We start from the raw sequence: 16246 nt of genomic DNA, 5'->3' as shown, positions 1-16246 counted from the left end.
TCTAAGTTTGAAGGGGTATAGTCGGTGTCGTCGGGGTCGGGTTGTGGGTCTGGGTGTGGGTTTGGATATTTAATGTAGGTGACCTCCATGGGGTCACTGGAGTCGGGGTCGTTGTCGCTAATGTGGGGGCTGTAGGGTTGAGTGCTGTGGCTGTCCTCATTGTCAGAGTCAGTGTCGCTGTCTCTGCTGCGGCAGCTTGTGGGCGTTTCGGGGCGTGGTTTGGAGTCAGTGGGCGGAGTCGTGGGCAAGTCCGATGAGGAACTGGTCTGTGAGGGGGAGGGTGGAAATGTGTCTCTTGTGGGCGGGGCGAGATGTTCTGCTGCGTCTAGTAAGACATGGTGTGTGTGGTTAGACTGTGTTCCATAAGCCTTTAACTGGTTGATATGAAACCACACAGTCTTACCATTGGGGTATTTTATTCTGTAAACGGAGGGGCTGATTTTGTCCGAAATTGAGTACGGGCCGGAAAATTTAGGTGCCAAAAACGTGCTGGGGTTATAAACAGATAACATAACCTGTTGCCCAACCTGAAATTCTGTGGGGTGTACGTTCTTATTAAAGCAAGCTGTGCTCTGTTTTCGTCTTTTTCCCAATTTTACTGCGGCTGCTAACTGTGCAGACCTCACAGTCTCAACTAATTCTTTGACTGCCTTCTCATGTGTGAGGGCCGTCACTTCGGGGCTAGTCATGTCCAGTCCGAAAAGGAATTCTGTACCTTTCATAGGGCGTCCGGTCATGAGTGTGTGTGGGGTGAAACCTGTGGATGATGAAACCGTGTTGCGGATGAACATGAGTGCGAATGGGAGCACTGAATCCCATGTTGAATTGTTCTCCTGAACCATTTTCCTAAGGGTCGATTTTAGGGTCCGATTCATGCGTTCGACTATCCCGCTGGACTGGGGGTGATACGCAATGTGGAAATTTTGTTTAATGCCAAATATTGTCAGGATGTTCTTCATGACCTGTCCTGTGAAGTGAGATCCCTGATCTGACTCTATACTTCTCGGGAGTCCCCATCTCGTAAAGATGTGGTGGGTCAGGATCTTTGCAGCTGTCTTAGCTGTGTTGGTTCGTGAAGGGAATGCCTCTACCCATTTGGTAAAGGTATCTATAACTACCAGAACATATTTATAGCCATTCCTGCAAGGGGGCAATGGTCCTATAAAATCGATCTGGAGGTTAGTCCAGGGGCCATTGACTGGGCGAGTGTGGCTAGGTTGTGCCTTCTTTGAGTACCTCTCCGGGTTATTTTGTGCACAAATTAGACAAATCTCGATGTAGTGGGTCACATCGTTTCTTAAATTTGGCCACCAACAGAGTTGTCTGAGGTGTCTTGTGGTCGGGTCGATCCCTTGGTGTCCATGACTGTCATGGAATAAGGCAATCATTTGATTCCTATCCTGTTCAGGAACCACATACAATTTGTCCTTAATGATCACACCCTCATGTGTGGTCAAAGCGTGTCTGAACCTATCATATTGGGGCACAAAATTTCCTTTAAAAATCTCCCTGAGATCTCTATCCTGTTTCTGAGACTCAACTAAATCTTTAATATCCGTCTGTGAGACCTGAACTGCACTCACAGGGGCGCTAGCTGGTGCGCTAGCTGGGGGTGTCCAAAAGTGACCTCACCTGGAACCTGTTTTTGCCAGTGCGTCGGCTTTTACATTTCCAGGGGGGGATGACCTATGGTGACTCCTAACTTTAATTATGCCAAAAGTCCTATCTTTTGCCTTTTCCAGGATATGGCGGAGTAATGGGGCTGATGGAAGGGGTTTCCCGTCTGCGGAGACAAAACCTCGTGTCCTCCACAGGGGTAGAAAATCGGTCAAGCTGTTGCAAACATATAAACTGTCCGAATATATGTCTGCCGGGCTGGGAAACAAATCTGGGTGGTCCACTATATAAGCAATGGCTGCGAGCTCTGCTGCCTGCGCGCCTAAGTGACCCGGTAATTTTAATGCGATTTCTTGTAGTGCGCGACCCTGCGCATGCTCAACATAGATCCCGCATCCAGTGATGCGTTCTCTATCTAAAACCGTGGATGAACCGTCCACATATATTTTCAATGGGGCACACGTGTCTGTGTGCTGGGGGCTCTGGCTTGAATTCCCGATCTTTCTGGGGGGTGTCTTTGCTATGAAGGGTCCTGTGTTGTGTAGGGGTGCTACAATTTCACAATCATGGGGCTGTCCTGGATATTGGAGGTTGTCTGCTAAAAATGTGTGTGTCCTGGTCCGTTTAACTGTTATGTCCCGTCCTTGTAACAGTAGTGTCCACCTAGCTGCTCTTATCTGGCTCACTGAACCGTCCTTCAGTCGTCCGTCTAAAGGTAACTGTGTGGGGGTGTGCTCGGTCAAAATGGTGATGGGGTTGAGTCCGGTAATGTACGAGAAGTACTGAACTGCCCAAAAAACTGCTAGGAGATGCCTCTCGCAGGCTGAAAATCCTTGCTCTACGGGGTCTAAAAGTCTTGAGGCATAAGCCACGGGTCGTAGCTGCTCGTGCCGTTCCTGAAGTAGCACGGCCGAGAGGGTCAGATCTGTGCTCGCTACCTCTTTGCATAGGGAGAGAGTTGGTCTGGGACTTGTAGCGCGGGTGCTGCGCTAAGGGCTTTCTTTAATTCTTCCACAGCCTCTGAATGCTGCGGAAGCCATTCCCATGGGGCTCCTTTCTTAAGGAGGTCTGAGAGTGGGGCTGCCTTTGTCGCGAAGCCATCGATATGGTTCCGACAGTAACCAACCAGTCCTAAAAACGACCGGAGGGCTGAAACATTCTGGGGAAGGGGCAATTTGACAATCGAATTAATCCTTTTGAATTCGATCTCGCGTTTGCCGTGCGTGATGACTGTACCCAAATACATCACTTTGTTCTCTAATATCTGGGCCTTTCTGGGGTTAACTTTACATCCGATTGAGGTCAGAAGTTCCAGGAGCTCGGCCAGAAGCGTAATGTGCTCTGCCTTGGTGTCTGTCTGCAGTAGTAGGTCGTCTACATACTGTACCAGACATTCAGGTCGGGAAAATTTGGCTAAACCATTTGCCAGCTGTCGGTGGAAAATGGAGGGTGAATTGTGGAATCCTTGTGGGAGGCATGTCCACGTATACTGCTGTCCTTTAAATGTGAAGGCAAATTTGTACTGGCACGCCTTTGCCAATGGGATTGACCAGAAGCCATTGCTAATGTCCAAAACCGTGAAGAATTTTGAGTGGAGTCCCTGTTTGAGCATGGTCTCGGGACTTGTTGCTACCGTGGGGGCTACTGCTGGGGTTACTTTGTTGAGCTCCCGATAATCTATGGGCAGACGCCATGATCCGTCGGGCTTTCTCACTGGCCAAATAGGAGCATTATTGGTCGAGGCTACTGTCCTAAGTACACCTTGCTCCAATAAACTGTCTATTACCTTTCCAATTTCTCCCTCTGCTTCTAGGGGAAATCGGTACTGTTTCTGTGGTCTGGGGTCAGGTCCGGTAACTTGAACTTGTCCAGTCATTCTGCCGCAGTCGTGCCGGTGACTGGCAAATGCTGTCCTGTGTCGGTTTAGAACTGCCCTAACTTGTCTGTCTGTACTAAGCGTGGTCAAGTCAAAACAATAGTTGCCTACTGCGCTAATCCGATTAGCATACTCTCCTACTGTGAGAGTAGCGGGTGCTCTGTCTGATTTTGCCATTCTCCAGACACATTGGTTTACTGGATCGAACGACAGGCTATGGGCATTCATGAAGTCAATCCCCAGTATGTGTTCTGCTGTCCGGGGTAGATTAACTAAAACAATGGGGTGTCTGGTGGAGATGTTCCCTAGCTGAATTGCTACGGGGGCTGTAATGTGTCCCTGCTGCGAGTGTCCTGTGAAACCGCTAAGTGTGATGGTGGAGGTGGTCGGCCACGTGTCTGCCTGTGCTGTGGTGGTGGAATTAATCGTGGTGCGGGACCCTCCTGTGTCCCAAAGTAACTCTATGGGCTTCCCTCTAATCTTTGCTGTGACTACCGGCCTTCCGGATTGGTCCCAGAGGGTGTCACAGACCCAAGTGGGGGAGCCCGAACACCGTCAGTCCGTTCCGTCCACATTGGTCTGACCTGACTGTATTCCTATACTATGGATAGGCTTCGCTCTATTCCTGTTCAGAGTGCCTGTCTGCTGGCCTCTCTGTGATCTCTGTGGGGCATTGCATTCTTTTGCAAAATGACCTAACTGACCACAGTTGTAGCATTCCTGCGACTTCTGTGGAGGGCTGTTCTTCCCTTCGTTTACCCATGCGGGGTTTTGGTGCGCTCTCACTGCCTGAATATCCGCTACAGCCTGAGCTTCCTCTGGGGTCTTTACCTTAACTTTGCCCTGGACAGATTGTTCCCAAGCACGGGACAATCTTTTCAGAACCCATTTCTCATTATGGGCCTCTTCTGAGGGGTCATAACTAGTGCAAGCATTCTGTCCTGCATCTGTGGCATGGGAGATTATGGTGCGGGTCCATTTAACCATATTGTCTCGGATTAAATGCTCTCAGTCTAATTCGCCAAAAACTGCAGTGAAATGGATCCACAGCCTTCCTGCGAATGCTGTGGGATGCTCTGTCCTCTTTTGTCTACATTTAATTAGGACTTCGACTGGGTCTTCTCTATTATATCCTATCGCTCTAAAATGGATGTATGCATCTCTTCGAGGGTGCCTCCTCCAACGCTCTGTGGGTCGGGGAGGGCTGCTACTACAGACTGGTCTAAACTCAGAAACTGTGAGCTTAACCTGCTCTCTTTCGTCCAGGCCGTACATGGTAGCCTGCTGTTTGACCTTTGCGAGAAAGTGGTGGGGGTCTGCGGTGGGGAGAAACGGGGTGATTTTCTCACACGCGTCCCTGAGTTGCGTTACAGTTAAGGGGGTGGTGTAGGTGATCTCGGGTGCGCCGTCTGTGGTTGCTTTTCTTTGGGTGGTGACTGGGCTCATAGGTGCGGGTGCTATCTGATCTGTGGGGGGTTGGGGTGCTTTCCTTTTCTGTTGCGCTGCTGGCGCACATGTTCCTTGAACATAGCGCTGCGCTGTCTCACTTAATTCCTGCCAATCTGGGGCATTCTCCTCATCTAGCTGTGTTCCAAAGGTGCTTGGAACCCATTCTGCACTGAAAGCAGCGATTGCAGCTCCGCAATCTGCTTCCTACACTTTGCGTGATCTACTGTGCTCTGTCTTTGCTCAGTGGTGGCAGCGTGGAGTGCTCTTAAAGCTGCTTTTAGGTCAGAGCATTGCCTCTGCAATACCTCTACCTGTTTTTCTGATTCCTCTCGTATCAGGACTGCATGTTGTACATCCTGATAGGCTTTCTCATATTGGGTCTGGGAACTGCTCAGATGGGCTAGACACGACTGATGTGCCCTCTTGGCATCATCCACCTCTCTACCCTTCTCTGCCAGCTTCCCTCTTAGTTCTAAGTTTTCCTTCTCGATCTCCCTGACATCCACTTTACTCATTCTATTTAGTTATTCTAACTCTGCTCGGAGCGTCCGAACGACCTCCTCAGTGCCTCGCAACTGTGCCAAACAGGACACGATTGCCATCGGCTTGCGTGCTTTACTAGGATTTTTCTTATAATTTGAGAGAGGTTCTCCCACCAAGTATGTCCTATACTCCCGGGACCTGTCTCCTCATTCATAGAGAACTCATTCCAAAGGGGCCATCCCTTTCCTTTCAGATACTTGCGGAGTTCCAGCTCCCACACGGGACACTGGCCTACTCGGCTACTGCTCGTCGCTGCGACCAAGAACTGCTCTGGGTTCATGAGGCGTTCCATTGCCTGCATGGCCATTTTCTCTTTTTGTCTTAAATTTGGAACAGGGGATGTTGAGGTGATGTTTTAGAAGACGGGTAAGGCTTTCGCTATGTTCCGCTTAAAAAACTCTGGACAGTTTGTCGCAACAAAAAGCTCTCAGGTTAACCTTACAACCCTGTTAGTACGCATGCACAAAGCACACTTCCGAATTATCGTTATTGGTTTGAACTCCTTGACCACTTGTGATATTTCCCTTTTTTCCAATCAGATTTCTAATTCAAATTTCTGGGTTCTCGACGGAGTGGGGGTGCCACTTCTAATTGCGCCCCATCAGGATGTCGCCACTAAATGTTGCTCGTTTTACTGTTAGTGTGTTTAACACTCCTCCAATAGAGGGAGTGTGCTTAACACTCGTTTGGCTCTGTTTCTTATTTCTATGCTCTGGAGTCGCCAGGTGCCGTAAGAGACACCGTCACAAGTGCTAAGGTCAAGTTCAAGTCAATAAAGTCATCCACCGATTAGTAAGTCCAAAACAATTAGAGTTTATTATAGCAATTATAATAAATACTCATGCACACGCTAAAAGACTAATACTTATCTAAGTAGGAACAAGCAAGGTCAGGGGACAAGGCCTTTGTTCCTTTCTGGTCTGCAACTTCTGTTCGCTAATAGTCGGCAAGAGTACAAGCAATGCCTGGGTCACGTAGCCATCGTCGTTTTGGCACTTACTGATAGATGGCTGTTGCTCAACGGCTGGTGATGAAAGACAGGGTCTGGAGGCTGGAGTCGGAGGCCGGAGACAGGATGCAACAGGCAGAACCATGTGCAGGACCTTCTTTTTATAGGTCACCAGAGATCCGTGCCCCTTGGGGCGGGCTCTCTCACCTGCTGGGGATCGATTGGGTCTTTCCCAATCGATATGATTCGAACCCCCCTATCCTAGGGGTCGTTCCTTGATGGCTGGGGCGGTTCCTAGGGCTCATTGTTCTGGTTTCTCTGGTGCCATCCTGGCTGGGTAGCTGTAGAAAAGTATCAATCGATACTTAAATGTATCTATTGTATCTGGGACTGTCCCGGTATCACCTCATGAGTATGCAGATCGTTTTCCCATTAACATCGCTGCCTGGACTCTGCAGCTGTGGGGAAACCGGTTTTTACGAGTGTCTCACTGTTGAAAGCTTCTGCAAGCTGTTTGTCCCGGACTATGTCCGTTTTTCCCTGCAGTCTTTGCAGTTCTCCATTTTGTATACTGGTGTCCATTTTAGATGGCTACACTAGTAAGTGCGTGGAATGCCCTGCCTGCAACAGTAGTGGACTCGACAACACTAAACGCATTCAAATGATCATTGGATAAACATATGGATGATAAGGGAATAGTGTAGATGGGCTTTAGAGGGGTTTCACAGGACGGTGCAACATTGAGGGCCGAAGGGCCTGTACTGCGCTGTAATGGTCTATGTTCTGGCAATGGGTACTGAGAATTCCTTTGTTGCAGGTGGCAATGTGTTCAGAACGCTAATATTCTTCAAGAAATAAGGAAGATGATTTTAGAGTCATTGAGTCTACAACACAGGAAAGGCCCTTCTCGTGTCTGTGCCAGTCACAAACAACCACCTACGTATTTTAATCCCATTTTCCAGCACTTAGCCCACAGCCTTGTCTGCCCTGGGATCGCAAATGCACATAGAACATAGAACATAGAACAGTACAGAACAGGCCCTTCGGCCCTCGATGTTGTGCCGAGCCATGATCACCCTACTCAAACCCACGTAACCACCCTATACCCGTAACCCAACAACCCCCCCTTAACCTTACTTTATTAGGACACTACGGGCAATTTAGCATGGGCCAATCCACCTAACCCGCACATCTTTGGACTGTGGGAGGAAACCGGAGCACCCGGAGGAAACCCACGCACACACGGGGAGGACGTGCAGACTCCGCATAGACAGTGACCCAGCCGGGAACCGAACCTGGGACCCTGGAGCTGTGAAGCATTTATGCTAACCACCATGCTACCGTGCTGCCGTACATCTAAATACTTCTTAAATGTTATGAGGGTCTCTGCCTCCACCCCCCCTTTCAGGCAGCGAGTTCCACACTCTAAAGCCGGATAAATAGCGGGCAGGGCCACAATTGAGATTGGCGCCGGGTATGATTCAGCTTGCTGTCTAACCAGGTCGGCTCCCAATGATGAGTTCCGTGGTGATATGGTGAGCCTATCATTAACATCAATTTCATTAGTGAGATTGAAGTCGAATGTAACGGCCTCCCGGGAATTAACCGGCTCCCCAGCGGTTCCTTTTTAAAAACGTGAAGCTGGTGCAATGGCTGCCGAAGGGGACTGAGGAGGTGAGGAGTCATTCCCATTTTCCAGCATGAAGCTCAGGGAGATCTTGGGGGAAGGGCCGGAGGCTGGAAGACAGGCGGCAGCGAGGGTCCGACATGTCAGGATACCAGGCAAGCCGTCACTCACACCAGATTCTCATAGGACGAGGCTTTCTCTGTCAGCTCACCCCATCCTGACCCCATATTCCACCCTTCCCCCATTCCCCTCCTCCCCATCCCCTCCTTCCCCATTCCCCTCCTCCCCATCCCCTCCTTCCCCCATTCCCCTCCTCCCCATCCCCTCCTTCCCCCATTCCCCTCCTCCCCATCCCCTCCTTCCCCATTCCCTTCCTCCCCATTCCCCTCCTCCCCCATCCCCCTCCTCCCATCCCCTCCTTCCCCCATTCCCCTCCTCCCCATCCCCTCCTCCCCATCCCCCCATTCCCCTCCTCCCCATCCCCTCCTTCCCCCACTCCCCTCCTCCCCATCCCCTCCTGCCCCCATTCCCCTCCTCCCCATCCCCTCCTTCCCCCACTCCCCTCCTCCCCATCCCCTCCTGCCCCCATTCCCCTCCTCCCCATCCCCTCCTTCCCCCATTCCCCTCCTCCCCATCCCCTCCTGCCCCCATTCCCCTCCTCCCCATCCCCTCCTTTCCCCATTCCCCTCCTCCCCATCCCCTCCTTCCCCCATTCACCTCCTCCCCATCCCCTCCTTTCACCATTCACCTCCTCCCCATCCCCTCCTTCCCCCATTCCCCTCCTCCCATCCCCTCCTTCCCCATTCCCTTCCTCCCCATTCCCCTCCTCCCCCATCCCCCTCCTCCCATCCCCTCCTTCCCCCATTCCCCTCCTCCCCATCCCCTCCTTTCCCCATTCCCCTCCTCCCCATCCCCTCCTTCCCCCATTCCCCTCCTCCCCATCCCCTCCTTCCCCCATTCCCCTCCTCCCCATTCCCCTCCTCCCCATCCCCTCCTTCCCCCACTCCCCTCCTCCCCATCCCCTCCTTCCCCCATTCCGCTCCTTCCCCACTCCCCTCCTCCTCCATTCCCCTCCTTCCCCCACTCCCCTCCTCCCCATCCCCTCCTTCCCCATTCCCTTCCTCCCCATTCCCCTCCTCCCCCATTACCCTCCTCCCATCCCCTCCTTCCCCCATTCCCCTCCTCCCCATCCCCTCCTTTCCCCATTCCCCTCCTCCCCATCCCCTCCTTCCCCCATTCCCCTCCTCCCCATCCCCTCCTTCCCCCATTCCCCTCCTCCCCATCCCCCTCCTCCCCATCCCCTCCTTCCCCCACTCCCCTCCTCCCCATCCCCTCCTTCCCCCATTCCCCTCCTTCCCCACTTCCCTCCTCCTCCATTCCCCACCTTCCCCCACTCCCCTCCTCCCCATCCCCTCCTTCCCCCATTCCCCTCCTTCCCCCACTCCCCTCCTTCCTCCATTCCCCTCCTCCCCATCCCCTCCTTCCCCCATTCCCTTCCTCCCCATCCCCTCCTTTCCCCATCCCCTTCCCCCATTCCCCTCCTTCCCCACTCCCCTCCTTCCTCCATTCCCCTACTCCCCATCCCCTCCTTCCCCCATTCCCTTCCTCCCCATCCCCTCCTTTCCCCATCCCCTCCTTCCTCCATTCCCCTCCTCCCCATCCCCTCCTTCCCCCATTCCCTTCCTCCCCATCCCCTCCTTTCCCCATCCCCTCCTTCCCCCATTCCCCTCCTTCCCCCATTCCCCTCCTCCCCATCCCCTCCTTCCCCCATTCCCTTCCTCCCCATCCACACCTTCCCCCATCCCCTCCTTCCCCCATTCCCCTCCTTCCCCATTCCCCTCCTCCCCATCCCCTCCTTCCCCCATTCCCCTCCTTCCCCATTCCCCTCCTCCCCATCCCCTCCTTCCCCCATTCCCTTCCTCCCCATTCCCCTCCTCCCCATCCCCTCGTTCCCCCATTCCCTTCCTCCCCATTCCCCTCCTCCCCATCCCCTCCTTCCCCCATTCCCCTCCTCCCCATCCCCTCCTTCCCCCCATTCCCCTCCTCCCCATCCCTCCTTCCCCCATTCCCCTCCTCCCCATCCCCTCCTCCCCATCCCCTCCTTCCCCCACTCCCCTCCTCCCCATCCCCTCCTTCCCCATTCCCCTCCTCCCCATCCCCTCCTTCCCCATTCCCCTCCTCCCCATCCCCTCCTTCCCCCATTCCCCTCCTCCCCATCCCCTCCTTCCCCCATTCCCCTCCTCCCCATCCCCTCCTTTCCCCATTCCCTTCCTCCCCATCCCCTCCTTCCCCCATTCCCCTCCTCCCCATCCCCTCCTTCCCCCATTCCCCTCCTCCCCATCCCCTCCTTCCCCCATTCCCCTCCTCCCCATCCCCTCCTTCCCCCATTCCCCTCCTCCCCATCCCCTCCTTCCCCCATTCCCTTCCTCCCCATCCCCTCCTTTCCCCATCCCCTCCTTCCCCCATTCCCCTCCTCCCCATCCCCTCCTTCCCCCATTCCCTTCCTCCCCATCCCCTCCTTTCCCCATCCCCTCCTTCCCCCATTCCCCTCCTCCCCATCCCCTCCTTCCCCCATTCCCCTCCTCCCCATCCCCTCCTTTCCCCATCCCCTCCTCCCCATCCCCTCCTTTCCCCCATTCCCTTCCTCCCCATCGCCTCCTTTCCCCATTCCCCTCCTGACCCCATTTGGGGATTTGGAAGAACTGGAGTCCGTCTCCTTGGTGATGGGCCCTGGGTTGGCCTCCAGCGCTTCCTTCTCCCTGGTGGTGCCCGTAGGGCGTTGGGTGCTGAGGAACAAGCTCGAAGATCAGATATGGGGAGGGTGCGAGGTGCCAGCCAGTGGATTGAGGGGGAGGAGGGTTTTATGGGGAATTTGAGGTGTTGCAGGTGGAAGTGATGCCAGGAGAGAGGTGGTAACTACCCTTGCAGCTTGGTCTGGGTCGTTGGTCTTCTTCTGACATGGGACGTGGTCATGCTGCCCATGACAACCACTCCACTGTCTCCCAGGCGGTATTGGTGGTTCTGCTCCTGGTCCTCCGACCCTCTTGCCTCTCAATCACAATGTTGAGAAGCTTGTCCAGGTTGGTATCACCAAAGCGAGGAGCAGGTCTGTGCTCTGCCATACTGGTGTACTGACTGGGAGAGAGTGACGAGGGAGCGTTTAAAAGCAGCTTCCCCCTTGTTAGCCGCGAGACACGGGTCTGGTGAATCAGACGGCGAGACGCCAGTGATGGGGGCTAATTTTTGGCACTAAGTGCTGTTAAGTGTGGGTCGCGATCTCACTAATGCGGCTGTTGAAAAACACCCCACCAATCACACCCAAAATTACATTGAGTCATAGACCTACCATGTCTGCACCAATCAAATCAACCACCTCACTATTCTAATCCCATTTCCCAGCACTTGGCCCATAGCCTTGTATTCCTTGGGATCACAAGTACGCATCTAAATACTTCTTAAAATGTTACGTAGGCCTCTGCCTCCACCACCCCTTCAGGTAGCGAGTTCCAGACCCCCACCACCCTCTGGGTGAAAAGGTTTGTCCTCAAATCCCTTCTAAACCTTCTGCCCCTTACCTGAAATGGATGCTCCCTGGTCATTGATCCCTCCATCAAGAGGAAACATTTCTCCCTGTCCACCTATACCCTTCATAATTTTAAACATTTAAATCATGCCCCCCCCCCCCCCCCTCAGTCTCGTCTCGAGCTGTTCACTGGCAGCTGGATTCTATCTGCCTGTATTTGAGATTTCCCGTTGAAGATACCCCACTCCGCTCGGACTCCCTCGGGTGAGGGAGCGCTGGAGGCAGGAAAAGGGAATCCCAACAGTTGGAGAATTCCGCCCAATGTTTGTTGATTATTAGTTTCCTGAATTTATATTTTGCTGTGCGCCAGAGATTAATCTTCGATTTTTGGAGGCTCCAGGGCAGTCCCGGAGGTTTGGCGGCCCTCTATTTAAAGCTGAGACCCATTACCGACTCTGCAGAGAGCATAAGGTATTCAATATTCCGCTGTCCTTACTGATACATTCCATTTCCATCCTTGAGCAGCATTTCATTACAATGGAAAGTAACACCAAAGAATTCTGGATCGGTCTGAGTGATCATGAGCAAGAGAACAAGTGGAAATGGGTGGACGGTACCGATTACGAGGCAACACCAAAGTAAGTCCTTTCGACGCCTACACGGCAAAGTGCTGGAGCCCGGTCATCTGAGTGGCCGCGTTAAGTGCTGTCAGTTTCTAGCTGACCGCTTCAAAATCCATCAGCCGTGAAGGAAGGTGATTGGTCGGCACTTAACTCCATTTGAAGTGGTCCAGGAGCTGTCAATCACAGCTTGATGTTTCTAAACATTGCAGTTAGTTTCACAGCTGACCGCTTCAAAGCTACTAAACCATGAACGGAGATGATTGGAATAATGCAGACAGCTGAGGTGTGTATGGAAACTGCCAATCACAGCATAGTAAAATCAGCGTCAAAGAGAAATTCATGAAAGGCTTGCCGATCAAAGATCTGAGGGGGTTTAAACCCAGCCGACTGGTTTTTCTCTTTCCAGGTGCTGCTTCCTCTGTCTGAGCCAGCAGGTGTACTGCTCAGGGGAGTGTTAAAGCAGGGATTTGTTTCCCCTGCTCTCTAGCTTCTTGGCAGGGATCTCACTTTTGGGGGAGGGGGTTCCAAGACGTGGGTCTAACTTCTGAGGGGTTCCAGACAGGGGTCTCTGTGCTGGGGGGGGTTCCAGACAGGGGTCTCTGTGCTGGGGGGGGGGGGTTCCAGACAGGGGTCTCTGTGCTGGGGGGGGGTTCCAGACAGGGGTCTCTGTGCTGGGGGGGGTTCCAGACAGGGGTCTCTGTGCTGGGGGGGGGGGGGGGGGTTCCAGACAGGGGTCTCTGTGCTGGGGGGCGGTTCCAGACAGGGGTCTGTGTGCTGGGGGTTCCAGACAGGGGTCTGTGTGCTGGGGGGGGGGGGGGGTTCCCAGACAGGGGTCTGTGTGCTGGGGGGGGGGGGGTTCCAGACAGGGGTCTGTGTGCTGGGTGGGGGGTGTTCCCAGACAGGGGTCTGTGTGCTGGGGGGGGGGGGTTCCAGACAGGGGTCTGTGTGCTGGGGGGGGGGGGTTCCCAGACAGGGGTCTGTGTGCTGGGGGGTGGGGGGTTCCAGACAGGGGTCTGTGTGCTGGGGGGGGGGGGGGGTTCCCAGACAGGGGTCTGTGTGCTGGGGGGGGGGTTCCAGACAGGGGTCTGTGTGCTGGGGGGGGGGGGTTCCAGACAGGGGTCTCTGTGCTGGGGGGGGGGGGGCTCCAGACAGGGGTCTCTGTGCTGGGGGGTTCCAGACAGGGGTCTCTGTGCTGGGGGGGGGGGGGGGGCTCCAGACAGGGGTCTCTGTGCTGGGGGGTTCCAGACAGGGGTCTCTGTGCTGGGGGGGGGGGGGCTCCAGACAGGGGTCTCTGTGCTGGGGGTGGGGGGTTCCAGACAGGGGTCTGTGTGCTTGGGGGGGGGGGGCTCCAGACAGGGGTCTCTGTGCTGGGGGGGGGGGGGGGGGTTCCAGACAGGGGTTTGTGTGCTGGGGGGGGGGGCTCCAGACAGGGGTCTGTGTGCTGGAGGGATCCAGACAGGGGTCTCTGTGCTGGGGGGGGGGGGGGGTTCCAGACAGGGGTCTGTGCTGGGAGGGGGGGGGGGTGTTCCAGACAGGGGTCTCTGTGCTGGGGGGGGGGGGGGGGGGTTCCAGACAGGGGTCTCTGTGCTGGAGGGTCTTGCCCAGCGTCTCTCAAATGGAGAATTTAATCCAGGGTTAAGGAAAGTGACACACACGCAGCCCTGTGATGTGGGGCTGGATTCTCCGCCGCCGCCGCCAAAATCACGTTCAGCGAACGGCCGGAGAATTCAAGTTTCCGACCAAATCAGGGGCGGCGGCGTTTTTGCGATGCTCCGCCCCCTCCAAAGCGGCGTACTCTGCGAGTGCTCCGCGCCACGTATCGACAGGCTCAGGGCATCGCCTGAGGCCCGCCCCCTGATGCTCTCCCCCCCCCCTCCCCCCCCCCAAACCGGCCAAGTTCCCGATGGCGTGGGTCAGTCCAGCGCTGCTACAGTCGGGGGAGGGCCGATCCACGGGCAGGAGGGACATTATTGGGGACTGGGGCCACTGTGTGTGTGTGGGGGGAGGGGGGGGAGGGGCACGCGAGCCGGCCAAAGGGGGGCACTATTTCGCGGGCCGGGTCCGCGGGCTACGTCCGCCATGAAGCACGGACACAGGCCCGGCAATTCTCCGGGGCGTATCAGCAGCTAGAGCCGGGTGCTCTGCACTGCCGGCTTGCCAGCCCCCAGCTAAACTGGGAATCGGTGGCCATTTTGAGCCAGTATTTCTGGTGTAAAACGCCCCCGTTCCCACACCGGAGTGGGGACATCGCCCCAGTATCGGAGAATCCAGCCCCTTGTCCCTGGTGCTCACACATAGGGTGGAAACTTCTCATTTGTTTGGCAGGAAGAGGGGTATGTAGCCAGCCAGCTGAATCCGGGTCTCACGATGAAATGTGCTTGCGTGGCCCTCTGTTTGAGACAAGGCCTGCCCTCTACTGGGATGCCCTCTGTGCCCCATGGCCCCCTCTCGTGTATCGACACTCGCGCCTCGTATCAGTCATGTTGTTGAGTGGACCTCAATCTGCTGCCAGACCACACACCACAGGGCTGCAGCTGTAAATTCCAGGGCCTGAAGGGAGCTTCATTCAGAAGCACCCTCTTCCTGGCAGCCATTTTGAGGTCTCGGAGGCTGTGTCATGCCTGGAGGTCAGGCGCCTGGTGACCCAAATCATGTTATTGGTATGCACTAGAATAAATAACTATATAAGCAGCAGCTACTTCTCGAGTAATTTCTTTTACTCATTCCAGAGATGCGGGCATCGCTGACTGGGCCAGCATTGATTGTCCATCTCCAATTGCCCTTGAACTCAGTGGCTTGCTTGGCCAATTAAGAATTGGCCAAATTGCTGTGGGTCACATGTAGTCCAGACCGGGTCAGGACAGCAGATTTCCTTCCCTAAAGGACGTTAGTGAACCAGATGATTTGGGTTTTTACAACAATCGTTTCATTGTCATCATAGAATCCCTACCCTGCTGAAGGAGGCCATTCGGCCCATTGAGTCTGCGCCGATCCTCCAAAAGAGCTCTCCGCCCATGTTGGCTCGCCCATCCACCCAGCCCCATCCCCATAACCCAACCCACACACCCCTGGACACCAAGGGGCAATTTTAGCGCGGCCAATCCACCTGACCCGCACGTCTTTGGGCTGTGGGAGGAAACCGGAGCACCCGGAGGAAACCCACGCAGACACGGGGAGAACGTGCAGACTCCGCACAGACAGTGACCGGAAGCTGGAATCGAACCCGGGTCCCTGGCGCTGTGAGGCAGCAGTGCTAACCACTGTGCCATGAAGTCCAGACTTTTATTAAACGCAAATTTTGAATTCAAATTGTGTGGGATTGGAACCCAGGTCCCCTGCCACCCTGGATTACCTAATCCAGTGACACTGCCACCCCCCCCCCCCCCCCCACCCCCTAATGTCGCGCTCAGGACAAACTGCTATACCATGCTCGCCATCACCTCTGTGGGTTTTGTCGTTTGAAGGTTTTGGAGCGTTAATGAACCGAACAATGCCAACAGCGGCGAGGACTGTGCCCAGGTTAGCTCTAGCGGAATGTGGAATGACAACAACTGCTCTGGGAAACGCTTGTACATCTGCGAGCAAGAGGTCAAATCAGATTGAACTTCCTGCCGCAGGTCTCGATGACACACCTGGCATTTGCTGAATACCCGGTTTGTGCTTACAATAAGTATAACGTACACGGGCTGGCCACACTCAACCCAACTCAACCCAGCCCCAAGCAGCGTCAAGTCACCCGTGTGGGCAGAGATTCTCTGCCTCGGATCAGGAACTACATTTCCAAAGGGAAACCTTGAGTATCGAAATGCAAACCTTCCTTCCAGCTGGATGTCAGCCACATCACTCTGTACGCTAACAACCACAGGGCTGCTTTCTCTACTGAGATTCTATATTCAGATTGCCTGTTTTTACGCACTTCTTTATCTTACAGCTGATTGAATAAAGATACATGTTATATATCTTTAGTTCTTCTTCGTGTCCGCTTTACTGCTTACCATGATCAATATCCTCCTGTAGTATTTCCAGCCAGATTAGATTG

General features: G+C 54.4%; 1 protein-coding gene across 1 annotated transcript in view; it reads left to right on the top strand.

The window, feature by feature from the left end:
• Nucleotides 1-15902, top strand: part of LOC119956998 — a 60326-nt gene extending 44424 nt beyond the window's left edge. The window contains exons 14-15 of the mRNA XM_038784582.1: nt 12110-12222; nt 15672-15902. Of these exons, the coding sequence (XP_038640510.1) occupies nt 12110-12222; nt 15672-15810 (252 nt within the window). The 3' untranslated portion in view covers nt 15811-15902. The remainder of the gene's footprint in view (nt 1-12109; nt 12223-15671) is intronic.
• The last annotated feature ends 344 nt before the right edge of the window (nt 15903-16246 follow it).

Source organism: Scyliorhinus canicula, chromosome 25 (genome assembly GCF_902713615.1).
Source record: "Scyliorhinus canicula chromosome 25, sScyCan1.1, whole genome shotgun sequence".
NCBI classification, from domain to species: Eukaryota; Metazoa; Chordata; class Chondrichthyes; order Carcharhiniformes; family Scyliorhinidae; genus Scyliorhinus; species Scyliorhinus canicula.
This window is presented reverse-complemented; position numbering and strand designations above follow the sequence as displayed.